General features: G+C 39.8%; 1 protein-coding gene across 3 annotated transcripts in view; it reads right to left on the reverse strand.

The window, feature by feature from the left end:
* ARHGEF28 (Rho guanine nucleotide exchange factor 28) overlaps window positions 1-27,806 on the reverse strand; it is a 319,328-nt gene that overhangs the window by 4,543 nt on the left and 286,979 nt on the right. For 2 of the 3 annotated variants that reach the window (XM_044267188.1, XM_044267197.1), the window contains 2 exons: window positions 27,177-27,662; window positions 25,591-25,891 (listed from right to left, as the gene is read on the reverse strand). In XM_044267188.1, the coding sequence (XP_044123123.1) occupies window positions 25,591-25,891; window positions 27,177-27,662 (787 nt within the window). Of the gene's footprint in view, window positions 1-14,471; window positions 14,559-25,590; window positions 25,892-27,176; window positions 27,663-27,806 lie in introns of all 3 variants that reach the window. The other variant, XM_044267215.1, reaches the window with a different exon arrangement.

Here is a 27,806-nt window from a genome sequence, read left to right on the forward strand (position 1 = left end):
AAGGTCAGCCACCTTTTTCCACACTTTCTACTCCAGAGAATATGATCATTATAGGGAACCCTAAACTGAAAAAACATTTGTTAAATAAAACCTCACTAAGAAGACAGAATTCTTGAAGAATAAAAATCATCTAATTTTGTGATCAAAATCCCTTTGAATTGCTGAACATAAATAAAGAATACCTCATTTTTTTAAATAAGCAAAGAAATAGTAACTTAACAGAAACATAACTTCATCAGCCATAAAGCAAAGGCTATTATAATGAAACAAAACTTCAAACTACAAGGAAACTTTCAATCTAGTGTCACAATACAAATTTCCCTCTTACTTGACCTAAATGATACAATTTGATCTTTGCCATTCTTCTGGAAACTAAACAGAAGGAACATTGCTATCCTTAAAATAAAGACAAATAAGCTGAAACACATAGAAAACCCCAAGACCTGGCTAATCCAAGGGAAGAAATAAAGTCTTGGTGCAGGGCTTCCTACCTTTTTTTCATACCCTACAAACTCCATCCTTAAGAGGAGATTTTCTTAGATCCACTGTGGGGTCTAAGTCAGTCTGCTAATGAAGTTTTTAAAAATTCTAAGTCTCCACGTTTTGACTGGTACTATTCCTTTTCTCCTGTGAGGTGAGGTAAGAAGCACCCAGGCAATCAAGGGACATGCACAGCACCATGCACGGAGAGACACAGGCCAGACAGTTGCCTGAATTTCCCTATTTTCAGCCCTCAGGTGTAACCTGTTGATTGGCATTTGCATATATCATTTTCGCAATTTGCTCACCTGCTGTTGGAATTTCAGACTATCAAGGAAGAGAATCTGGGGTGTAGGATAACTTGCAATCATAGAAATCAGCTCCTGAAAAGGTGACACTAGCAAGAAGCAAAACCAGCCTTCCTTCCATCGGCTCATCACCATTGTAATTATTCTGCACCAACTGGTAATTGGTTTAAGACCAGACTATAAACTCAAGGTGTATAGTGCAACCGTGTGCCATATTAAAAATGAATGAAAGGCCCCCTAAGCTGAGAGTTGAATGTACTCTGTAAACCACAAGGTAAAATATAACCTTGGGCAAGTCATTTCTCCTCTTTGGGCTTCCGTTCATGAAGGATTTAACTGAAATCATTCTGACCTCTTGAACTCATCTACTGAGAATTTATAGATCTGTGTTTTGGCTTAGTGATTCACCAAGTAATAATCTCAGGGAGCAACAAATGAATGTATTTTTTAACTGCTTTATACTCAAGAAATGCAAATTTATTACCTTAAGTTGCATCTAAGAAATGTTTTTAAGGTAATTTCCAGACATATGTCCCACCCCTCTTCCTTCATTCATTGTAACAACCTATCTGAGCCCACATAGAGTCCTCAAAGGACAGTATTGGAAAGCTACCTAATGAGAAGATAATGTTCACAGTCAAAACCTGCAAGTGATCTTCCCTTCAATGAACAGCAAACTTAAGAGTAACTTGTCATGAAGAAAATGTTTGTGACAAGTCAACAAGGGTCTATCATTTAGATGTAATGTAATTAATGTAATATTTGCCTTTTCTGGATTTTCTGAATGGAAAGGCACTTTAAATCATGATAAATTTGAAGCTTCATTTAAATTTTAAAGCACCAGTGTAACTTTCATCGTAAGTATCAACTGTGGAGGTCTAGACTTTAACTCAACAGTATGGCCAATGGCCAGGCACCAGCCCCCGTGCTACAAAAAGCACATTGAATCTGCTGTTGAGATCATAGACGATGACTTGCTCAGCCCTCTGTGTCTCATCCCATCCCATTCTCCCAAACAAAACTCACAAAATAGAGCTTCATATCTTCTGAGTCTTGGCTCTGTTCTTGTTTATTTTAATGAAGTGTTCTGACTTGTGCTTCTTATTAGTATAACCTTTGTGCCTGTTCCTAAAATCAAAATTCACACTTTCCTAGAATAATTCCACCTCAAAAAATTTTTGATTCATGTTCCAAGTCTGCAAAATAAGTTGTATTCCCACTTAATGACTGATTCATGCTTATACTGTGAAACATTTAAAAAATAGTTTCCTGATGGCATTACTGGCAATCACTATTTTTTCTCAGGATCCTTAATGCAAAGCATTTTTCTTCTAATGGAAAACACTTACTGTACAGAGATTGAGGTATCTTCAGAGCAAAGGAAAATTGGTCTATGTCACTAATTTTGCCAGACTCCACTTTCCATAGTGAGCCACAAACGGGACGTGAGCCTCTGGCATGAAAACAAATCCTGAGTTGGTATCTGAAGCCAATGATCTCAATTATTGTCATGATTCCTTTACTACTCCTCATGTACCAATACTGCATCTGAAGTCAAATAACAGTGCTCTGGGGGGACTGTGCATGTGTGGGGTGCAGGAAGAAATTTGTAACATATAAAACCAAACTGCTGTCTTTTAAATTGTGACTGTTACAGCTGGACTTTATTTTCTTATCAGTAATTAACATACTTGGAATCATCTGTGAGTTACATAGGTGGCACTGACAAGAAACAAAGCAACTGGAGCCATTGATACAATGAATATTAACACAAGACATGTTTCAATATACCAAGCCTATTATCCAAACTTTGCCTTGCTCTCACTCTCCTTTCTCCCCAGAAGGTGGCAACGGTAAGGACTCCTCTGACTTTCACATTAGCAAGCCTCCCAGGAGGAATGGGGCAAGTGCTACTACCTCCCCCTCTTTAGGAGGCATTTCAAAGTGTTTCTCTAAATAAGATACTAATAGGTATTAATGACAAAAAAATCCAGTGGTCAGGTAAGTCACTGCAACTCTGGGTAAATCGAGTTTATTAAGAGATTTCTTAGAATGTTAACAGGCTCTGAGAGGGGAAAAGAGGAAGTGGCATCCCCAAACCCAAGGAGACGTCTCGCACGAGGTGTTTGGCAGTGCTGTGTTCCATGTGACTAACTTGGGAAATGGTACACTAGAGAGAGATAAATATATTATAGCCCAAGAAAAAGACAATCAATGACCAAGATGCCAGAATAAATCAGGGGCAGGAAGGTGAAAATAAGTGAGGTTTTCCAAATTTGGAAACTCTTAACCCTGTATATAGTGTCCGATGGTGGACCCGGGCCATAATCGTCAATGGCTGCTAAAGTTAACAGGAGAAAAGCAGATGGGGAACCTTATAATGAATGGATCAAGGTGACAATATCTGAACCCACAGATCAATTTAATATCATAAAGAGAAACATATGGTAAGCCTCATGATAGGATGCAAGAGGAAATGTACATTATGTACGGTATAGGAAATCTACTACATTATCTTTATGTGTCAGAAAAGCCTCTATCTAGTCAAATATCAAATACCTATTCCCAACTATGCAGTTTACAGGAAATACAGGGGTAGAAGAATAGGTTAAGTGACACTACAGAAAAGCTATCAGCAAAATTCAGAAAGTAGGACATTAAAAACAATTTTTTTCTGGAAAAAATGTCTTTTCAACAAATAAACAACTTAGTCTTTTCAAAAAATTGTAAGACTTTTTTTTAAAAAAGAGGCAGAGAAACTTTAGATTAAAAGAGATTTGAGGGATATACAAACCAAATGCAGTGTGTGAAATTATTTGGATCCCAATTCAAACAAACCAAGGAGAAAAAACTGAGTCAGGAGAACTTCAAGTACTGACACTATGATTTTGAGTCAAAACTGTTAGAAATTTTTAGGTGTAATTATGATATTATGGTGATGTTTAAAAATAAACACTCCTTGTCTTTTAAAGAAAGAGACTAAAGTATTTTAAGATGAAATCATAGGATGTCTTGGATCTCTCATGATAACATGAGACAGAGAAAAGAGCACTGATGAACCAAGATTGGCTTGACTGTGTGTTGGTCATCATTAAAGCTGAGAGTTCATTAGACAACTCGACTTTTGTGTACATTTGAAATGTCCCATGATACTTTTTAAAAAAGAAGACTTTATTTATTTATTTGACAGATAGAGAGAGAGAGTGAGAGAGGGAGCACAAGCAGGGGGAGTGGGAGAAAGAGAAGTAGGCTTCCTGTTGAGCATGGAGCCCAATGCAGGACTTGATCCCAGGCCCCTGGGATCATGACCTGAGCTGAAGGCAGACCCTCAACTGACTGAGCCACCCAGGAGCTCCCCATGACACATTTTTAAAAGTCATAGCTTTTATAAAATTATAAAACGTTCTCTGTTATTCCAACAGTGTAGCTTCTGTACATCTGATATAAATGGAACACTGTGGCAATAAATTAGAATCCTCCTCTGGATGTGGAGTGTGTTTTGATCAATTTTAATTCAACTGTATGACAAGTTATTGGCAAGTATGTGTATTTAGGTTTGCATCTATTTAGAAAGATATACAATTTATATGAATCTATTCCATAAAATAGATGAGGTTCATTTGAGTTTATAGCTACTCATAAAAAGTGATACAGATTCAAGCATGGTCCTTTGCTTTTGCCTAGAAAATCTTACATTTCCTAAGTGAACTATAATTCAGAATAGATCTTTTATACCCTGGATGTATTTGTGGATGGCAACAAATTGACCAGTTTCTCTTGGAATTTAGATTTCTATTCTTTAGCCTTTGAGTTTACCTAAAACTAAAAAGAAGTACATTTAAGAAATAGAAAGCAGGGGTGCCTGGGCAGCTCAGTGGGTTAAAGCCTCTGCCTTTGGCTCAGGTCATGATCCCAGGGTTCTGGGATAGAGCCCTGCATTGGCTTTCTGCTCAGCAGAGAGTCTGCTTCCTCTTCTCTCTCTGCCTGCCTCTCTGCCTACCTGTGATCTCTGTCTGTCAAATAAGTAAATAAAATCTTTAAAAAAATTTTAAAAAAGAGATAGAAAGCAAATGCATCTAGTATATTAATATCAAAGTATTATATATATATAAAATGCACTATATATTTATATATTGTCAAAGGAATTAGTTAATATATGATTCAAAAATTTTGAAAATCTCCCAGAAAGTAAAACAAAAACATGAAAAAATGGAAATAGAAAAAGCAAAAAATCAGAGGACCCAAGAGGTCCCACTTATAACCAGAAATAGTTCTAGTAAGATAATAATGAACAGAAGCAGATTTTAAGGAAAGTTTTCCAGAACTGAAGGAAATATCTCTAGATTGCAAGATCCTAATGAAAAACCAGTAAAAATGGCTTTAACAAAAGACCATACTAAGACATATAATACAATTCATCCAAGAAGGGATAAAAAGAGAATTCTAAAGATTTCCAAAATTAAGAACAGGTCACAAAAGATTAGAAATAAGACTTCTCAATCACAACAACCCAGAGAAGTAGAAGAATCCTTCAAAACTCTGAAAGAGAATAATTTTCCACCTAGAATTCTAAGCTTAGATATCTTACAAAACCCAAGTACAAAAGTAACAACAACAACAAAAAAATGGAATGAAAAAGACCTTTCAAACTAGTTAATTAGGGAAAATGTGCTTTCAGGACAACTTCTCTTAGAAAGTTTGGAGATCAGCTCCAGCAATTAAAGGAATAGGTCAAACAGACACATGAAAAAGTGCTCCATATCACTCGGCATCAGGGAAATACAAATCAAAACCACAATGAGATATCACCTCACACCAGTCAGAATGGCTAAAATCAAGTCAGGAAATGACAGATGCTGGCGAGGATGCGGAGAAAGGGGAACCCTCCTACACTGTTGGTGGGAATGCAAGCTGGTGCAACCACTCTGGAAAACAGCATGGAGGTTCCTCAAAATGTTGAAAATAGAACTGCCCTATGACCCAGCAATTGCACTACTGGGAATTTACCCTAAAGATACAAACGTAGTGATCCAAAGGGGCACGTGCACCCGAATGTTTATAGCAGCAATGTCCACAATAGCCAAACTATGGAAAGAACCTAGATGTCCATCAACAGATGAATGGATCAAGAAGATGTGGTATATATACACAATGGAATACTATGCAGCCATCAAAAGAAACGAAATCTTGCCATTTGCGACAACATGGATGGAACTAGAGCGTATCATGCTTAGCGAAATAAGTCAAGCGGAGAAAGACAACTATCATATGATCTCCCTGAGATGAGGGAGTGGTGATGCAACATGGGGGCCTAAGTGGGTAGGAGAAGAATCCATGAAACAAGATGGGATAGGGAGGGAGACAAACCATAAGTGACTCTTAATCTCACGAAACAAACTGTGGGTTGCTGGGGGGAGGGGGGTTGGGAGAAGGGGGGTAGGGTTATGGACATTGGGGAGGGTATGTGCTTTTGGGTAAATTGGAAGGGGAGATGAACCATGAGAGACTATGGACTCTGAAAAACAATCTGAGGGTTTTGAAGTGGCGGGGGGGGTGGGAGGTTGGGGTACCAGGTGGTGGGTATTATAGAGGGCATGGCTTGCATGGAGCACTGGGTGTGGTGAAAAAATAATGAATACTGTTTTTCTGAAAATAAATAAATTGGAAAAAAAAAAAGGAATAGGTCATAAAAGATAAAAAATGTGACTGAGAACATAGATCCATCACAGGAGGGATATGAACGATGCTCCAGGTAACACCTGCATAGCAGTCCTGGACCAACAAGGACATATTGCAACAGGAAGACAGAGGATCCTAGAAGGAAAATTTCAAGGAAATTTGAAATAAAGCTTATAGATACTGGATGTGTTGAGTATGTATGTATAAACTAATATTGGTCAGTTACGGAGAGGTATCAGAAATTTGGAGGAAGACATAGTGGAAGGAAGGAAAAAATAAGCAGATGAAAAAGCCAGATGGTTAAAGACTCAAAAAGATAGAACAGAATAGTCAAAACCAACATTATTTTAAGTAGCTTCTACACTAGGTTGATTTTTCTCCATCTTGAAAGAGCTCAGCTCTCACAAATGTCCTCTTCCAATCTTAATGTACCCATATATAACTATAAATACGATTTCTCAGAAAACTGTTTCTCAACGTACAAAACATACTGAACCCATTTGAAAAGAATAAATGTGCCTTATGTGCATAAATAAGACTAAACACTTGAAATTCCAAAATCTGCTGTGAGGAAAAACACCTTTATAGTCAATTCACCGAAGAGGAAACCGAAAAAGCAAATAAATACAAAAAGATAGTAAGGGGCGGCTGCGTGGCTCAGTGGGTTAAACCTCTACCTTAGGCTCAGGTCACAATCACAGGGTCCTGGGATCGAGCCCCCCATGAGGCTCTCTACCAGCAGGGAGCCTGCTTCCCCTCTCTCGCTCTGCCTGGCTCTCTGCCTACTTGTGATCTCTCTCTCTCTGTCAAATAAATAAATAAAATCTTAAAAAAGAAAAAGATAGTAAATCTCACTAGTAATTAGGGAAGTACAAATTGAAAAAATTGAGTTACCATTTCATACCCATGATATTGGCAAAATTTAAAAGCCTAACAATATGAGTGTTGGGGAAGTTCTGGAAACCTGAAACTCACATATATTGCTGAGAATTATATAATTTTAGAGAGAAAACAGTGATACCCAGCAAAACCAAAGATATCCTGACCACTTTTAGGTGTTATCATGTAAATAAACTCTCATTCATTTGACAAAGAGAATGGATAAAAGGATGTTTACTGAGAGTCATTTGCAAGAGGAAAAAATTGAAACATCCTAACTGTTCATTAGTAGGGTAATGAACACACTGGTGTTTATTCCTGTAAGGGAATAGCATACAGCAGTTAAAATTAACTACCTGAGCTACATATATGAATATGCACATTTAGTGAAAAAAAAAAAAAGGTTGCAAAAAGGCATACACATTATGTATTTATATAGAAAAATAAAAACAAAAAATAGAAGTTATTTATGCACACATGTATGTAGTAATAGCGTAAGAACATACTAAATCAAGAATATGCACCAATTATAGGATATTGGTTAGCTCTAAATAGGAAAAAAAGGAAAACTAAGAAGCAACATTGTATCTAACATTCTAAAAAAAAGGCGAAGATATCTGAAGCAAAGATGGCAACAGGTCAACATTGGCTAAATGCATTTTTTCTCAATTTTTTAATAATTAAAACTTTTAATAAAAAATACATTAAAATACACAGCAACCAATTATAATATGTAGTTTTTATTTGGATTCTGAGTCAAAAAAAGAAACTCGGAAAAGTACACACACACACACACACACACACAGAAAACAATTAGGAATTTAAATAGTGACCATATGTTGATACTATGGAAGTCTTGTTCTTTTTTCCCTTGGTGTGATAATAGTTTTAAAAGGGAGCCTTATGGGGCGCCTGGGTGGCTCAGTGGGTTAAGCCGCTGCCTTCGGCTCGGGTCATGGTCTCGGGGTCCTGGGATGGAGTCCCGCGTCGGGCTCTCTGCTCAGCAGAGAGCCTGTTTCCCTCTCTCTCTCTGCCTGCCTCTCCATCTACTTGTGATTTCTGTCAAATAAATACATAAAATATCTTTTAAAAAAAAAAGGGAGCCTTATCTTTTACGGATATATACTGAAATATTATGGATCAATAAATGTTGACCCATGATTTTTAGATACTGCTTCCAAATAATACTGGGTGTGCTGGGAGTTCAGCTGCTGGATGAAACACGACTGGCCATATGTTCTTAAGTTTTTCAAGTCGGGTAACAGTCACTGTGTGGTTGTCATACTCCTGTTTAATTATGTACATGTTTGAAATTGTCCACAATACATTCAAACAGACAAAAAATGTCAAGCTCAATGTTTAAATCAAAATTAAGATATGCAAACTCCAGAGTCCCTATTAAGAAATAGGAACAACTGTTTAAGAGTGCACTGAACTAAATGACATGTAGGTCTCCAGCTCAGGGACACAGCACTATTTTCACGGCTCTGAAGTCCTCTAAAAGATATAAAGACCATGGATTCCTACGTACCCCATGCCAATTAGACTGACTTTCTGGAAACTGTCTGCTTCATGACCCTACCCACACTGAAAGAGTTATGCCTCTCATTTTGCTGAGAGAAGTGAATTCATTTTTCTGCCAGGTGAATAATGCAGGAACTAGACTTAGGAATTTTAATGCTGCATTTACTTCTTCCTGACTCCGTTGAGGGAAAGCATCTGTTAAAATTCTTGAGCATACAAGATCCAGTGTTTCTTGTTAAAACAGAAGAAGACAAGCAATTAAATACATCCAAGCTAACTAGTTTTAACTACTTCTTAATATTATTACTGGACTTCAAAAACACTGGTATCTAATTCTTTAAAGGTCTAAAAATGAGGTGTTTTTTTTTAATAACTACAGAATTATGCAATGTCAAACAACTTACATGCCTTTTCTGTTCTGAGAAATTGGTATTTACAGGTTTCATAAAAACATAAAATTTTTTCCTTTTAGAAATGAGAAACATTATTTTTGTAATTCTATTTGTTTAAAATAACTTTTGCCAACAAACCAACCTCCACAATATATTTTCCAACTGCAACTTTGAGTTCATGCCATTCAAAAAAGATAATTTTAAAACATATTGAATATATATAGAAAAAATATAGAAAGTATATATAGAAAATATAGAGAAATACATAGAGAGAAAAATAATATATAGAAAAAAATGTTTTGTTCAATACAGATTTTCACACCCTTGGCATTCTTTTCACATTTGTTTGTTACCAGGGTAAAGATAACTATATTACATTACTAGAAATTAAACTTAAATATTTTTAGAAATTGTACAGTGAGAAAAGAAGGCAGTTTGCAGAACAGAGACAAAATAAGGATTTTACCAAAACAGCAATCAAAAGAAAACATATGTGTCAGAGGATTAACTGCTCTATTCATTGGAGCCATCTTCCTCCAAAGAAAATTAGTTTTTAATTGTCTTAGGAATACTAATGTCATATGAAGCTACTCTACCTGTTAATATTTGTGCTTGCTGGAGCCTAAAGAAAGCTAATTTCCCTAAGTGTGCATTATATCCTCCTCCTCTGGATAGAACTCTCTCTTTTTTAAACAAGTCTTTGAAAGAAGGAGCCAAAGCATTACCATACAAGTTCTCGTTAGTGGAATCAGCCATCAAGAGCAAGGATCATGAAGAGTAACCTCAGCTACTCCCTTAGTGACCAGCAGCCCTCATTCCTTCCAGACAACCAGGGCCACTAAGCACACCATCCTGACAAAGCCTGTTAGCACATAGTTGGAAGATACAGACACAAAGAACTATAATAAAGGCAAGACATCCTGCTCGGTGGCTGATGAATACAGCCCACAGCTGAACACCACTTCCCTGACCCACCAGAGAGTGAGCTTCCAGGCTTGGTGGCCAGGACAACTTTGGAGAGGACACAACGGCTTCACCGAACCCTGAAGTCTGACCAGGATGTCAACAGAGAGCAATGGCCTCGCATGGAGGTATTCCAGGTGGAATTTGCAACACTTGCAAAGGGGAGAAAATGCTATCAAAAAGGACAGTTGTCAAGTTTGGCTGAACTCTGAGTCTATGCCTGTGAATCCAGGCAGGGGGAGGAGCTTGAAAGAGTAGCCTACAGAGGGCCTTGCCTGGAAGTGTCAGCAGTTCTTACTTGAGGAGTGAGCATGGCAGCTACAGTGATCCGGACCTTTGTATGGTTGCCCATCAGTCTCCACACTTGGCTTTACCTGCACATACTGGGCCGCTGCAATGACACTGTATTCCCCTGGGTGTGCCTACCTGGACTAAAACCACATTTAAGTCAATCAAGTTTCCATTCCTCTGATGGACATTCATTGTTTGTCAATTAGTATAGAGGGTGTTGGAATGAAAACTGGTTTGAGGGGCACCTGAGTGGCTCAGTCAGTTCAGCGTCTGCCTTCGGCTCATGTCATGATCTCAAGCTCCTGGGATTGAACCCTGCACTGGGCTTCCTACTCAGCAGGGAGTCTGCTTCTCTTTTTCCCTCTACCTCTACCCCTCCGAACTGCTTGTGCTCTCTCTCTTAAATAAATAAATAAAATCTTAAAAAAAAAAAAAGAATGAAAACTGGTTTGAGCTTCTTATCCATTTGTTCTTCACTCAGCAAGTACTCAGTTCTTAGTGGGTTCTCTGCAATGGGCTGGCCATGAGGGAAACCAAGTTGACCAAGACCTTGACTCAGCACCCAGGAAGCCTATAGTATGTATAAACGCCATGAAAACTTACACTTTCTTAGAAGTTAAACAGGTATCTATTCTAGAAACAATTCTACTCCTAGGTATTTATACAACTGGAATGAGAACATAATTCCCAAAAAGAAACTTTGTAGAGGAATGTTCACAGCAGCTTTATTCACAGTAGCCAAAAATGAGAAATAAGCCAGGCGTCCATCAACAGAAGACTAGGGAACTGTGGTAAATTCATCAATGCAAGATGAGTTGGTAGTAAAGGGGGACCAACTACAGATTCAAGCAATCCCATGGATGTGTCTCAAAAACCTGTGAGTGAAAAAAGCCAAACACAAGTAAGGTTCATAGTGTCTGATTCCATTCCATTCTAGAATAAGCAAATTAACCTATGAGGTGGAAAGTAGAGGAGTAATTGCTTCTGGAGGGTAGGGGTTGATTGGAAAGGAGTAGAAGGAAGCTTTCTGGAAATATTCTGTGCTTTGATATTCTTTTCACCAAGTAGACTGAAGGGAGTTAACATGTGACCATTTCACCGTATTATGAATTATAACTCAAACAAAACTATATAAAACATCCTAGAGTCTAAACATTGTAGAAAGGAACAAAAGGGTGTATTGGACACATAGGATTACACAAGAGAGATCCCTAACCCAGACAAAGGGCATCTGGAAAGGCATCTAGAAGTAAGTGACCCTGGAGCTCAGGCTTGAAAGATGAGTCAGAGTTAACCAGGATGCCATTTACAATGACGTGGTTGGAACTAGAGGGTATTATGCTGAGCGAAATAAGTCAATCAGAGAAAGACAACTATCATATGATCTCCCTGATATGTGGAATTTGAGAAACCAAGGCAGAAGATCATAGGGGAAGGGAGGGAAAAATTGAAACAAGATGAAACCAGAGAGGGAAACAAATCACAAGAGACTCAATCTCAGGAAACAAACTGAGGGTTGCTGGGGGAGCAAGGGGCAAGGATAGCATGGCTGGGTTATGGACATTGGGGAGGGTATGTGCTATGGTGAGTGTTGTGAATTGTGTAAGACCGATGAGTCACAGACCTGTACCCCTGGGGCAAATAATACATTATATGTTAATAACAAAAAAAGAGGGGAAAAAAGTGTAAGTGGATAATAAACATATGAACACCACCAACAAAAAAGGAGTTAACCAGGATGGAAGGAAAGGGAAGGAAAGAAGATATTCCTAACAAAGGAAGTAGATGTACTAAAGGGGTGGGGGTGGGTGCCAGGGTGTCACAGGGAAAACTTCCAACAGCTGGACCACAAGGTGAGAAGGGCCCAGACCTGGCCTCCAGAACCAAACACAAAACCTCCTGTGCTTCATCAGGGAGGAACCCCCTCAGCACATGGCACCTTTGAAAAGACGCAAGGAAGTGAACCCAGAACATCTCTAAGAAGACTGCCTTATCCACAGGTCCAAACACTGACCTGGGGGCTAAACAAGCCCTATCTTAAATTCACATTGGATTTGGTTTTCAAAAGACAACCCAGCTGGTTAATCGTGTTGGGATCTGTCATGTGGATTTCAACCATTCAGAAGGGAGAAAAAAATGTGTTTGAAGGGTGTGCCACAGGCAATGAATGTATTTCAACATCCACTTACATCACGTGTTTGCTCCACTGTATTTAAAGGAACAGTAGCCCCACAAGACGCCGGGCTGGACAGGAGGAGGATACTGTGGTTAAATACAAAAATTTGGGAAGGGTCACTTTCAGATACACATGAGCACAACTCAAGCTGTGAAAAAGCTGGGTAACTGCAAACCCAGAATTTCCCAATATTGTTGTTATGAGACCTGTCCATCATGGAACACCTAGTGGCAGCCGGTATAGTTGTGGAACATGTTCTGAGATGGGCCTTCTTAGGCATAACCCAAATGAAGTGCAAGACTTTTGGGCCACTGGAGCCAGCGCCCAGAAGCGGTCCAGCGGCTCAAGTCTTCAAATGCACTTCCTCATGATTTATAGTTTTCTTAACACCAGGTCTAGTAACAAGTGATGATTCTGTCTATGGAGTATCTCCAAAGTTCCAACTATTTTAGTCTTTGTCTTATGTAATCATCTTACCACCTCCAAAGTGGATACTATCAGAAGTCCGATTTTATATGCAAGGAAGCAAATGTCCAAGTCATCTGAAATACGTGCTTAAAATTTCATAGGTAATAAATGAGAGAGCTGGAATATGAAATGAGGCATAATTTCTAACCGTTCTATCTTAAGCACCATGCCAGCCAGCCATCTCCATCTCCACTGTACAATATTAACCCATCCTCTGTGCCTTCATCCGTTCATGTAGTCATACATTCAAATTCCTCACTTAACAATGAAGTGCTGATGAAGTCATGTCAAGTTCATTACACTGGAAAATATATTTTAGTCTATGTTGGCTGAAACTTGGTTTTGGAGATGAGAGAAGGTGGATTCTTTGTTTTCTCACTTTTGAGTATCAGGAGAATACCCTGTCACCTACTTTTATCCTAGGAACGTATCTGGCATTGGCCATTCTGGACAAAAATGGTATTGCCAAGCAGGTTTCAACCCTAGTAGCTTTTCTGCGTCAGGTTTGATTCAGTCATTGAATCAAGCCCTTCATGAAACACATTTTCTGGAATTTTCCTGAACCATAGATTCTCAAAGCTGGCTGATGGACTCTGTATCTAAAAACAAACAAATAAACAAAAAACCATACACATACACCAACCCTGAAAATAATTGTCTCTAAAAAAACTAAAAATCCTCACCAACAGCCATCACTAGAAGTATTAATAAAGTTGTAGAAGTTCTTTAAGTTTAAGAAAACAAGCATTTTACCTTTAAAACCTTTAAGTTTAAGAAAACAAGTATTTTACCTTGATTTATAAAAATAAGATTTAATTGTGTCCCTCTGTGGGTGGGTGGGTAGGTGTGAATCTATCTTAACTAGTAGGTAAGAGATTGAATTTGACAAATGTATCTGCAACACCTACATATCACTATAACTGTATCTCTTATCTGACAATTATCAAATATTTTAATTTACTAGCAGCTCCATTTGCAAAAAAAATCCTTCCAGACTCTCACCAGGTCAAATGACAACTTCTTGGAGTGGGGTAATTTTAATGAGATTTCCCCCAATACTTCCTTTGTTCTCAGACTCACCCAGTTCAAATTTGGGCTTTGTCCCCCAACTTCATTAAGGCATCTCAGAGCAGACAAAGCTCATAGAAGATGAATTTAGTATCTGACCTTTCACAATGCTTTACCCTCAGGCTACTTGATCAGTGTTAAATAACTAAAAAAATATATATTTTTTTTAATGTGTGAAGATAGTTCAGTGGAATACCCTAGAAGAAAGCTAACAGCCACTCCCCCAAGCCCCTTCTGTACTGCCACATTCTCCCTTCCAGGGGGATGTGATTCTAGTCTGCAGTCCCCAGAGAGACATCAGTGCACAACTGCACTTTTTCACACTGGAGCCTGAATGCAAAATGTGGCCTCATTACTACATGCCGACTAACAGACCATCACATTTTGGCTAAAATGTTTCTTACATTTTCTCCATCTGATCTATGTGCCAATGAAGAGGAGTTTGCATATGTAAGACCCTGTGAGCGTATTTCAGAGCTCATGCTGAACAGAAGCGTCAAGGATCTAAAAATATAGGATGAGCTCTACTTGTGTATAATCTATCATGCCAATCTGGATAATTTAACAAATAATCAAAAATAGTACAGCTTTGGGAGGAATAAATTTGTCAGGAGTCAGAAGTTTAACCTACTCATGGGAAGTAATACAGCTCTGAAAACTTCAGTTTCTTAAGAGAGGGTTCACTTTTAATCAGCTGGGATATACATTAAGCTTCCATATTCTTGTTATAAGAACATCCTCAAAACATAACCATATGGAAGCAAGTAAAGACAACATAATATACATACATCCAAGAGTTTAGGCTTATATAATTTCAAGAATGTTTAATAGTTCCATATTTACTATACTAAAATAAGAAAAAAAAAACCCAGCAGAGCTAAACAGTTAACTGCAAGGACACATCTGAAATGACAAGAATATAAGCTTAAGATCTTAACATACAGATTCCAGAAGCTTCTGGCAGAGTCAAGTATGTGAAGTCTCTGACTTGTAATATCACACCATCCCATCTTCTGCCATCTGCCTCTAGCAAATGTCAGTGTATTCCCAGGATGGAAACAAGCTTCCTTTCTGAATCATTCCTACAAAGGAATGATTTTCCTTCAAAAATATGGCCTGCTGCAGTTGAGCATTATTGCCTTGAATTCAGGATAAAAAAATTAATCCACAGCCTCCTTCAGGAATTCAGAAAAATCAAGAATTCCCTCATTTAAATGACTAGTGTCTAAACTGAATGAGGCAAAGACTCTCATACTGACAGCCCAGTGAAGGGCCAAACCATTTTTGAGAAATGGGAACTAGAGAACTCACAAGCTCCAAGACGGTACTGAGGATTCCAAAGACATGTTAGAAAACAGAACATTAAAATCACCTCCCCATTTGGGGTTTTTCACGAAGAGGCCTTCAAGCATGCAATTTCTGTTTTCTGTTGCTGGTGGATTTATGAGAAGCTCAGAGTGCAATGCCCTTATTGCAGTGTTACAACATTCTGTATGATTAATTGATTGCAAATCGCTGCAGAGGGTGCCAAGATCACTGGTAGGAAGCAGGTCATTAAATAAATAAAACTCGGCCAATGTTTTGCTTATAAACATTACTTCCAAAGCCTTACAGCACAGCACCATTCCTTACAAAATGGCCTCACTTCACCAGAGAAGCAGAGTGTCCTATATTTTTGGCTGATGATGCAAATATTCTCTATTTAATCCAAACATCCAGCATGTTATGTTTGAGGAAGAAAAAGCTGTAGTGTAATGAAATTTGCACAAAGAGAGCTATGGAAAAGAGTCATCGTGAAAATAATTAAATTTTGCACAGCCTTACTGTGAAATTGTTCTGTGAAAGGCCCAGAGTCCTATCCTGCATAACTGGAAACTTTGCAAGATTACATTTTTCCTTAGGTAAATCTTCAAACTATGCATTGATGTTTCAAATTAAATTGAATTAATATGTCATCCAGAGAGAGAATGAAGACCCTGGCCCCTTAACCGAGGACACTCAACAGCGATTTATCACGGCAAATTAACAGCTCTGTAGATGAAAACTTGGGCCCAGTGGTTTATTATTATTATTATTATTATTATTATTATTATTATCATCTGGCTCAAATCTGTGCAAAGCAACAGAACAGGACTTCTTCCCCTCAGCCAGCTGTGTCTGGGAACTGACCAGCTGAGAATATGTAGGTGCCTTCCAGTTAGTGTAGAGTAAAGCAGAGGGAAATACTTCTTAAGGTGCCACCAAACTTAATTTGAAGATTGCTAGCATCAATACGTGACCATTCAGGCAGTATTTTAAGTCCAACAAGTTAGAAAGTCCTGCTAGGGAAATTGGTTCACATTCTAGGTGTATATTTAACTAAACAAATAGTGTTTGTTTTGCCTGAGGGAAATACACTAGACTTAAATAGGATTTAGCAAAAGAAAAAGGGTTAAAGAAACCATTGCACTGAGATGGAGCTGACTGTCCATGTTTAATTCACTGGTGTTTGAGCTACTATATGGTTAAAAAAGAAATACTCCAGTGAACAAATAAATTGACTGTTATTAATAAAACAGTTAAATGTTAAGCTGCTTATAAGCTATCTTCCTAAAATGACAAGGATAGGTTCATTTCTACTTGTTTAGAATAAATTAAAGCATTTTATGAAGAACACATTTTAAGTTTTCATTTGCTATGCATGGTTACATGGGGCTACATATAACATTCTGGAAAAATTAATCACACAAAGAGATGCTCTCTAGAGCTGGACCAAGAGTACCTATAGCAATGTGTTAAACAGCACGATACATCAGCAAACAAATTTATTTCAATATTAATTACATAGGAAGAAAAGTTGATAACTATTAAAGTTGACTGCCTAGAATCCAGTTAGGGATTAAAGGCAAACAAACTGACAGTTACTCTGACATTTTAAGAATGCCATTTAACATACGCCCATCTTACAGGTTTTGAAACTCAGTGGATCCGGTGAGCCAGTCCCCTCTAGCCTACCTGTGTTAACCACCATCACATGCCACGTAACTCTGTCTTTTTTCAACCTCTTCCCATGCCTTAGTCCAGGCAAGCTGTGTAGCTCAAGCTTACAGTGCTGTCATTTCTGCTAAAGAGTAGGGACACTGACTCCTTCACTTATGTCATAAATATTTATCCAATGTTCATTTTATGCCAAACAGTGTGCTTGGTGCTTCTGTGAGAGCAATGAACAAAGGAGACACATGTAGCTTCCCCACCCCTGTGAAGCCTTTTCTGTACTGGGGCAGGCAGACATTACATACATTATTACACAGGTAATTAATTCAAATTATGGGAAGTGCTAATAAGAGGTACGTCCTGGCAATTCTGAACTTTGATTTTTATCAGTCTATCCAGGACTAATAAGAACAAATTGATTCAGAGTAACCAAACTCAAAAGACCGAGGTCATAAACCAGAGCACAATTTTTAAATCTTAGAGTCAGGAATGATTCAAACCAAAATACCACTGGCCATTCTCAATTTTCTTTCTAGTTGAAAAACCTACTCAGGGAACTCAAGTACAACTACAAGATTTTCTGGGGATACACTGACATAATGGAACCATTTACATAATGTAAGCAGTAAGGGTTGGAAGTTCTATAGGTATGGGAGCTCTATATGCCAAACTGAGATGTTCGGTCTTGTTGCCAGAATACTTCTTACATTTGGTTCTGGAAACACTGATGACTGATGTAAACTGTCTCTCTATGGAGAGGAACAAAGGGAAGCTAAATGCTGTGCTGTTGAGATTGCCTCTCAGAACAGCTGTGGTAACACAACCAACACCCCCTCTCAGACCAATACAGAAAGGTAGTTGGGCTTTCTATTAGAATAGATTTCCATTTTGAGTTAAGAAAAAAAAATCCCCAATTTAGTTTTTTTCCTAACTCTAAATCCTATCAGCTGTACTGACATATAGGAGACACATCTTTATCCATATGCCACCCCTGAATCACAATCAGAATTAATTACTTCCAGAAGGTAGGAAGGAAGCAGATATTCCCCGGATCCCTGGACATGGCAGGCATTCCCCCCTCCCCCTTTAGCACTGTTAACACTTCCTTCCAGATAGTATGGATGGAGAATTAAGACTTAGGAATCATGCAGCCTTAGGAGCCTGGGTTAGTGTTTGAAGTGAGGTTCTTGAACATCAAGCCCAGCCCTCCAGGTTGGCATTGCAGGGATAGAGGGCAGGCTGGCTGCTTTGGAATCACCTAAGGAGAATGTTAGATACACAGATTTACAGGCCCCAGTCATGTCCTACCAAATGAGAATCTCTGAAGAGAGGAGTTCATACTTTTATTGCATTTTTCCAGAAACCCTGAGGCGTAGCCAGCCACAGTAACCACGGTTCCAGCACCAATCCTACCCATGACACCTTATGTCTCTTCAGCCTCCCGGTTAGACTGTAGCCCTCCATGACACAATCATAGGAATTTGAATCTGGAGTCAGGGCTGGGGGAGGGTCCCTCCAAGTTTTAAGCCACGGGCCTTAAAAAGTCCACCCATTCAACTCTATTTTTCTAAATTCATCTTTTCGCAGAGACTCAACAAAACGAGAAAAGTTGTCTTATTTGAAAAACCCAGTGACAATCACCGTCATTTCACAAGATTGCCATGTAGAATAAATGAGATGATGAATTCAAATGTGTTTTTAAATGGCATGAAGTACCATATACTATTTCATTATTAATTCAACCCAAAGGCAATTGGGATAAAATTTCCTAACCAGGAGGAATATAACTTTCTCATTTCAAGTGAATAAAAAAGCCCAAACAGCAAAAAACAAAAACAAAAGAACAACAACAACAAAAGCACACTTTTACAAATAAACTTTTACTATAACAGCCCATCTCGTTCTTTACACATTGCCTATGGCTGCTTTTGAGGAACAACAGCAGAGCTGACCATATGCGACCAACACCTGATAGCCTGGAAAGATGAAAACACTCACTGTGCGGTCCTTTAAGAAAAAATTTGCCACTCACTGGGCCAGACAGACATATTCTTCTTAGGCAGACATAAATTAACTGTCCTCAGCTAACCACTTCACAATTTAAGCAAGCTCTACAAAATGTAACCTCCATTGCAGGATGGACATAGGGGTGAGAAAGGGTCCCAGATTCTGATCTGTGGAAGGGAAGATGCTTCCTTTCCTAGTTTTGAATCATTGTCTCATGAGTCAATGCAACTGATAGGAGCATGCCTTGTCCTTCAAGCACGTTTGGTTCATAAACGGTTGTGAACTTCCCTTCCAAACCCAACCCATAATCACTTCAAGAATAAAGCCACACAAGGGGCGCCTGGATGGCTCAGTCCATTAAGCAACTGCCTTCAGCTCAGGTCATGATCCCAGGATCCTGGCATCGAGCCCCACATCAGGATCCCTGCTCTGTGGGAAGCCTGCTTCCCCTTCTCCCCCACTTGTGCTCTCTAGCTCTCACTCTGCATCTCTCTAATAAATAAATAAAATCTTAAGAAAAAAAAAAGAATAAAGCCACACCATATAGGAAAGGCCAAATGTGTAGTCCATAGACCACATATTTACACATGTATTTACATGAATGAATACATATACACATATATTTTTTTTTCCCATCCCCCCTCCAACCTTGTTTTAAGCTAAGGATGACCCAAGCCCAGGCCAACCTCTGGAATCATTCATACCAAATGGACTCTCACTTCAGCAGCTTGTTGAAACCAAATTGGAAACCAGGGTGGGAATGAACAGGCAGCCACATGGCTGGCTGGCTGCCTCTGTATCCACCCACCCGCTGGTTTTCCTCTCCTGCTGTGTACTGGGCTCTGTGCGCTAAGGCGGGCTGGCCCTGGCCCAGCTGGCTCCCACAGTCAACCTGCCCCCAGAGAACTATGCAATCAGGAAGCTGGCAGTCAGCACCGGGGGCTCACCAGGCCCTACAAGCAAATGCCATGTTTCCCTTTCCTAGTACAAAATCTGCAAAAGGCAAAAGTCAATCATCTACATTTGTCAGTGAGAAAGATTAAAATTAAGCCTCTGAGCCCAATTCTTTATGGTCTTGCCGTGACGTGGATTACCAAGAGCATGTAATATCATGATTTCCTTAAAAATGTTCTCAAAGTGATAGTCAAAATTCCATAGGAAGAAGAGTTGCCCAGTAACTTCCCAATAGATGCATCTGGACAAAAAGCTGAGGTCATAACGAATGTGTTCAACCATTCACTTTTTAGTTCACTTAAGCAACTCAAAATAAAGCCATCTAATATCCCTCCATTCAGAGAGAACTCAAAGTTCGCAGAGCTCTTTAGTTAGGGCCTACATTTGGAAATATGGTCTAATGAAACTATGGACTCAATATCGTCCAACCCACTCTCTACGTGTTGACATATGCGATTGATAACATATCAATAAGCAGAGGTAGATCATTTATCACAATTTTACAAGTTCAATTCACGTGCCTAAACAAGTAAAAAGGACTCACAATGTAGTTGCCAGTCTACAACAGTCTACTACAGTTCAACTTTGGTACATTAGAAACATTTTTTTAAAATACTGCAATGAAAAAAATAATCATTTTATCCTGTGTTAAGGGCCAAATTTCTTCCCCTGCCAAATTCATATAATCAATTTCTACCCCCCATTACCTCAAAATGTATTTGGAGATAGAGCCTTTAAAGAGGTAATTAATTGAGGTAATTAGAGACCCGGCACCAATGTGAATGCTGTCCTTATAAGAGGAGGATGTTGGGACAGGAGGGGGGTAAGGGGAGCCAATGCAAAGACACAGGGAGAAGACAATCATCTACAAACCAAGGAGAGAAGCATCAGCAAAACCAACACTGCCCACACCTTGATCTCAGACTTTCAGCTTCTAGAACTATGAGGAAATAAATTTCTGTTGTTTGAGCCTCCTAGTCTGTGGAGGAAAGCCCTAGGAAACTAACACATTCCCCCTTTCAAATACACCTTTGTCCTTGGAGTTTATGGTATCCAGTGCCAGTTGGACTTTTGTGAGAAATTGCCTGAAGGTCCTTGGCAAAGTTTCTTTCCACACAGATTATACAAATAAGGTGCCCATTTCTGAATTACGGAATATTCTAAAAACATTAGAAATTATCATAGTCACTTCTTTAAAATTGTTACTTAAATACTAACTATAGTGTAGCTTTTTCTTTTTTTTTTTGGAAATTTTCTATTTCTTTCCATATATAAAAAACATGTCAGTGAAAGTTTAATACAGCTGTCTGCATTAAAAAAAAAAAAAATTCCCAAGATGAAATATTCTGAATACAATGCTTTGAATTTTGACAATATTTTGATGGGCACCAAATCCTAATATGTACTAAAGAGAAACACTCAACAGTCTTTTGGAATCCAAATTTGATAAAATTATTCTTCTGCCAATAGCTACATGACTAACACAAAAAATTTGGCTCGATTTAAATTTTATCATATGCATGGCAAAATCATAATGCTTTAACTACACTGAAGAGGAACTTTTTAGGCAATCTTCAAATACTGAGGTACAGATAAAAATATAACTGAAAAGAGAGACCAAGATTTCAGAGTAATTTCCATGCCATAAAATGTTTTGTCCGGTGTTTAAGGAATAGGTCACATGTAGACTAATGGATGCACTGTATAATTAGTTCTAGAATTCCAAAGCTAAGAGGTGGGGGAAAAGTCACAAAAATATTTGTTTTGCCTTTAAGAAGAGTAATAAAACTGAGCATTTCATGGGTCCAGTCACATAGAAATTGTCCTACAAGGACTATATTGTTTAAAGAAATTTAAATTTTCTGTGGTCTAATAGTCTTTTTGTAGTCTGTGTCCCTGAGAGGAGTGTAGATTAAGATCTTGAAACAAACCCCTCTTCCACTTGGGGCGCCTGGGTGGCTCAGTGGGTTAAGCCGCTGCCTTCGGCTCAGGTCATGATCTCAGAGTCCTGGGATCGAGTCCCGCATCGGGCTCTCTGCTCAGCAGGGAGCCTGCTTCCCTCTCTCTCTCTCTGCCTGCCTCTCTGTCTACTTGTGATTTCTCTCTGTCAAATAAATAAATAAAATCTTTAAAAAAAAAAAAAAACCCTCTTCCACTAAAAATAAAATCAAACACCAACTTCGATTTAATGCTCAAATACCCAAGATGTGTATTCATGAAACAACTTCTAAAAGTGGAGAGCAGAATTTTTTAAAGTGCTACCTTAAATAATATTTACAAGTAAGATGGGGTGATTATTAGGTGACATTAGAGAAACAAACCCTATTTAAGAAAATGGGCCTTACGGGAGAAAAGTGAAGCTAAATGATATTTAGGATATCTGAAGATGCTCAGAATCCATGCAAACAATGGCCACCACAATTCCAAATACTTAGAAATATCTTCCAAATGGCAATACCCAAAAAAAGGAGGAAGGGGAAGTAAACCACAAGAAAACAACAACAACAATAGTAACAACTGGCCCTTAACTGTGAACACCCTGCTGGGCATCATAGCAACACTTATTCCACTTCTACTGCAACTGCTACAAAAAGTACAATAAAACAGCTTTCTAGAAATCAGCCACATACAGTGTCCTGGCGAAGAGCAAGGGCTCCAGTGCCGGTCCTCCCGGGCTCTGTCTGGGGCTCTACCATTGAGTAGCTGTGGGACCTTGGACAAGTCATTGAACCTCTTCATACCTCAGTTTCCCACTGAGATGCAGAGAAGAACAGAGCTGTCCCCATGGACTGTTGGATTGAACGCATTTCTCCCCGGAGAGCTGCAGTACAGGGCTGGAAATTCAGTGTCCTGTAATTGTTGGCAGTGACATTGGTGGTAGGGTAAAGGAAAACCCAGTTACAATCAGAGTACAGTAAAATGGCTGGGGACGTTGGACTGAACAAACCAATGAAAAGTCTACCTACCGTCTGTGACATCTAAACACATTCAAGAACCTAATTTACCCCCCCCCCCAAAAATAAAATCTAATTTACACACCATTTTTCCCATCAGGTGTACTGTTCTAGAGAGTCACGTGTCCACTGACCCCATGCCCACAGGACCAGATTGGGAAAAAGAACAAACCATCCTTCAAGGAGCTGTCTTCACACAGCTGACCTTGGGGCCTACAGATAAAATCTTCAGCACAGCACTCACTCACGGAGGCTAAAGGCACATTTCCCCAAAACACCAGCCAAGCACATCAGAGGCAAATTTGTTGAGTCTGAATACTGTGAACCATGTGTTCTTAGGAGTGGCCGCTGAGTGACCGCTAGCCCCAAGACGCAGCGGCAGAATGCGACAGTGAGCACGGACATTCCATCGTCCTGGACTCCAGCACCTGGACCATCACTCTCTCCACCTGCACACCCAGGCCACCTTCTGCCAGGAAGGCACCCTCCCCCCACCCCCACCACCAGCACACATGGGGGGCCCCAGCGAAGTCCAGCAAAGACCACCATCAGCAGCTTATTTTGTGCTACTGTCAACATTAAAAGCTGTGAACACACCAGTACAGTTTGAACAGTCGTATCTGGCCCTGGCCACCCTCCTAAGAACGTGTATCCAATTTTCATGCCACTTCTCTATCACCTCCTAATCTCCTTCTATTCTCTCCTCCAGAAACTGCTTAGCCTGTTTCGAGTAAACAAACATCAACAGTGTTTTCTGACCAGTTGCAAAACTCCAGTGCTGAAGAGCACATACTGCATTCTGATCTAATCCCTACATAGTACACACACCAGGATGTTCCCGAGAGACTCAGGCCAGAGTTGATTTTCCTCTCTTCTGCCAATGTCCTTGGTGTCCTTGGCCTCTGCTGGACACACAAGAGCTGCAGCCTAAGTACATTTTCTCAGAATTTCCCTTGGCTATTTCTAATTCCTTACATGTGGCGAGACTGGTTTTGGACATAATCACGGTTTATTTCCTTAGTACATTTTCTATCTCCTGCAAGGGTGCTGCCAAATGTTTAAAAGCTTTATACTTTGAAGCCCAAGTCAACAGAAGAAGATGGGAGATACACAAAAAGGGAGAGATGCTTCTTTTAAACAAAAGCTGAATGTGGTTTAACTCAAACTGAGTTTTTGAATTCTACCAAATCAGGATGCAAAAACTGCCCTGACAAAAACATAAAAAACACCGTGAATAGCAACTTAATGAATCAGCACAGCAAAGTAACATTTACCTAGAAAAAGTCTACTGCAGTGTGGTCTCCATGATACTAAAGCTGCAAGATAATAAATGGGTTATGTCCTCTAAATTCTGCCTATTTAAAAAAAAATCCCGATAAACCATTTTATTTTTTTTAATTTAAGAAATATTTGAAATGATGCTTTGAGGAGTGATTTCATCCTCTCCCAGATGCTGACAAGAAATAAGAATGTTCCAGGAGTGACTAAGTCATGCAAAGAATTATCCACTATGAAGAATTCGCATCTTTTAGATTAGTAATATATCAACCCTCGGGCAGGGTCAGAATTATTACTCTCTGATTCGAAGTTGCTGAGTACCTTCAAAACTCTCTGTTGCTGAAAACTCCTCCCACTGACAAACTAAGAATATATGCGAAGCATGGCAACAAATCCGTGTCAAGTTCTGAAGATCTCTATACTACCGCTTGTTTTACGTTTCTGAACGATTTTGCTGTCAGTGATTTATTTCACATCCATGTGGCCGGCCATTTGTTTATTCTATTGCATGCCATCTGTTTTTTGGTAGAGAGGTTTCAAGTTCTTCTCATTCCCTACTTCGTATCCCACAGAAAACAATTTATAGTAGACATAGATTTAAATCACTCAGATTCATGTGGCATTGGTAACTCAAGCTGCCTTTCATTTATATTTGGCAAATGCTTTAATGGGATTAGCAAATTGTGTTATTATGAGATATAACACTTTTTTTTTTAACAATGACAAATGATGTTAACAGGTTCATTCTGGGGGTGTTTAATAGCAGAAGAGATTTCACTAACATTAAAGGAAATTGCCTTTCCTTTAGAAAAGACCACAAGCCTTGTCTCTATGTTTTATTTCTGAGAGCCAGTGAGTATGCCTACTGGAATGTGGTAGAGTGTACAGTAAGGAATGACTCTCCCTTATAAGTCAACCAACTTGGTAGTTACCATCATGTAACCCACAGATCTGAAAACCCTGTCTGGCCCCTACATCTTGGTGCCATCCTCACAGCTCTCTAACCACGTTCCAACTTTTCTAGAAGATGGCCCCAGACTTCACCCAAGAGAAGTTTATGCCACAAACTCCAGCTCATCAGAACCAATTTATTCCCCTTCTAGGACTCACTTCGACTTGCTCTGAAGAAGAGCCAACCATTCAGAGAAACAGCTTCTTGTTGAAACCACACAGATGACATTTAAAGTGTTAATTACCATTTTTACAAGAATCCTTGCTGCTTGGGTGGAGAGGGGGTATCTGATGACAGGACCCAGCGGCTGTCCATAGTTCATGGTTGACATCCAAGGGCTGAGAAACGTCCAACTGGAGGTCTACTTGATTTTCACTAGTCCTTACCAAATCAGAATTAGCTATATTCTGGGGATGAGTGGCATCCTGATGGACACCTGAGAGAGTCGATTGGTTGTAAGGGTTAAGTGACATTTGTACTAAGGCTTCATTAACGAAGAATGAATTTTCATGACACAAACTCTCGGATCGATTAAGTTCCATTACCTGTGCAAGAAAATACAGAAAAAAATACAATAATTTCTCTAGCAATTTGTGCAAGTTTTATAAAGCATTTATTTCTAATCGTTTTAGCAATCAAGATTTTTAATAAGTCCTTATATCCATCCCCTTTTAATGAGCTAGCATCAAAACTTCAATTTGGTGTGTCTAGCCTATCTTTAAAAACAAAGCAAAAGCAAGCAAACAAAAAACAAAAACAAAAACAAACAACAAACAAAAAACTCCCAGCAGTGGTACCTTCTACTGAAGTGTTTCCACTTCAACAGAGAGCAGCATTTTCATTTTTGCTGACTAAAATGTTGAAAATATATGCATGAGGTATTTGCAATATATGCATCTGGTGTTTGCAATAAACATAATTTACCCAACTTGAAAGGAAAATCAGATGCAATGCAGACCTTTCTTATCAAGCTTTGCCACTTTATGCACTATCAGTAAAAAGCATTCATGTGTTCAGAGCACAGCGAAGTAAACTCCTGGGGCAAATGGAACTGTCAAACATGAGGAGAAGGGGCACCAATAGAACACAATCCTCAGAAAGTTTTCAATATCCCACCCAGCCACTCATACTCAGTATACTCACATTAACTATTATTAGTTAACAGAAAAGTACTGTACTTGCTAAACTCAGTACCTATGGATGCACATTAATAGCTAACTGATCTGGTAAAAGGCCTATCTATACGAAACCCTGAAGACTAAATCATGCAAAGGGGTCCTTTAAGTCCAGGAAAGGTAGCGTGCTCCCAGCGAGCAGGGTGCCAGGACAAACTTTGCCTTCTTGGAGGACTCCCTTTCTGTGTTTCTTTCTTCAGGTAAGGGCGTCACAGAGTATACAGTGAGCCCCCCATCCAACAGGACGTAGGTCTTCCAAATTTCCCTGTGGTGAGTCAAGACATGTATGCACAGTCTTGGCAGGTTCCCAGTTTCTGCTCACTACACATTAACTCTTAGGGGCTCTTATCACAGTGGGCAAAAAGACAGGCATCAGATCAGTGTCCCTGGAGTGACCAGGACTAAACCCGTCCTTTTTTTTTAAAGATTTTATTTATTTGACAGACAGAGATCACAAGTAGGCAGAGAGGCAGGCAGAGAGAGAGGAGGAAGCAGGCTCCCCGCTGAGCGGAGAGCCAGATGTGGGGCTCGATCCCAGGACCCTGGGATCATGACCTGAGCTGAAGGCAGAGGCTTTAACCCACTGAGCCACCCAGGCGCCCTTCCTTGAGAAGCTGCCTCACACACCACTGCCACAAGCAGGGAAGATCCGTACCTCTGTGCTTCCCGGAGAGAATGCCGCAGGAAGGCTACTCTGCCGCCCATGTTTCCAACCACACAGCAGGCTCTGCTGGGCCCGCATCCTCTCCCTCTCCCTCTCCACCAGGCGCTGGCCCTCCCTCAGCCGCTCCAGGTTCTGTTGGTACTCCTGGAGCTGCTGGTCCAGCTCCCCGCGGGTCCTGAGCAACAGCTCCTCCTGTGACCGGCACTCCCTCTCTCGCTCCTGCAGCCGGCTGGCCTTGGCCTCCTGCTCCCGCTGCTGCTGGTCACACTGGCGGTGCCAGCGCCGCTGGTCCTGCTGGAACTGGGACTGTAGCTTGTGGATGTTGGCTAGCTCTTCCCGCTGCCTCTCCAGGTTGCGGTACTTCTCCTGGTCCTGGAAGGGGCTCCCTCTGAAGGATGGACCAGGAGAGAGGCTCTCCTGCTGCTGAAGAAGCAGCCTGTGGACCTGGATGTGGCTGTCCTGGATGGTCAAGGCGGCCTGTGAGAGCAGGAGAAGGGCAAACAGTCACGGCCTCCACGTGCTTATGCTTGGGGTTCTAATGACCTGTGAACACCAAAATCACAACCCCTTTCTTTCCTCTTAATATTCCTGTCCTTTCTAAGTTAGCTCCCCAGACTAACC

This window comes from Neovison vison, chromosome 1, assembly GCF_020171115.1.
Source record: "Neovison vison isolate M4711 chromosome 1, ASM_NN_V1, whole genome shotgun sequence".
NCBI classification, from domain to species: Eukaryota; Metazoa; Chordata; class Mammalia; order Carnivora; family Mustelidae; genus Neogale; species Neogale vison.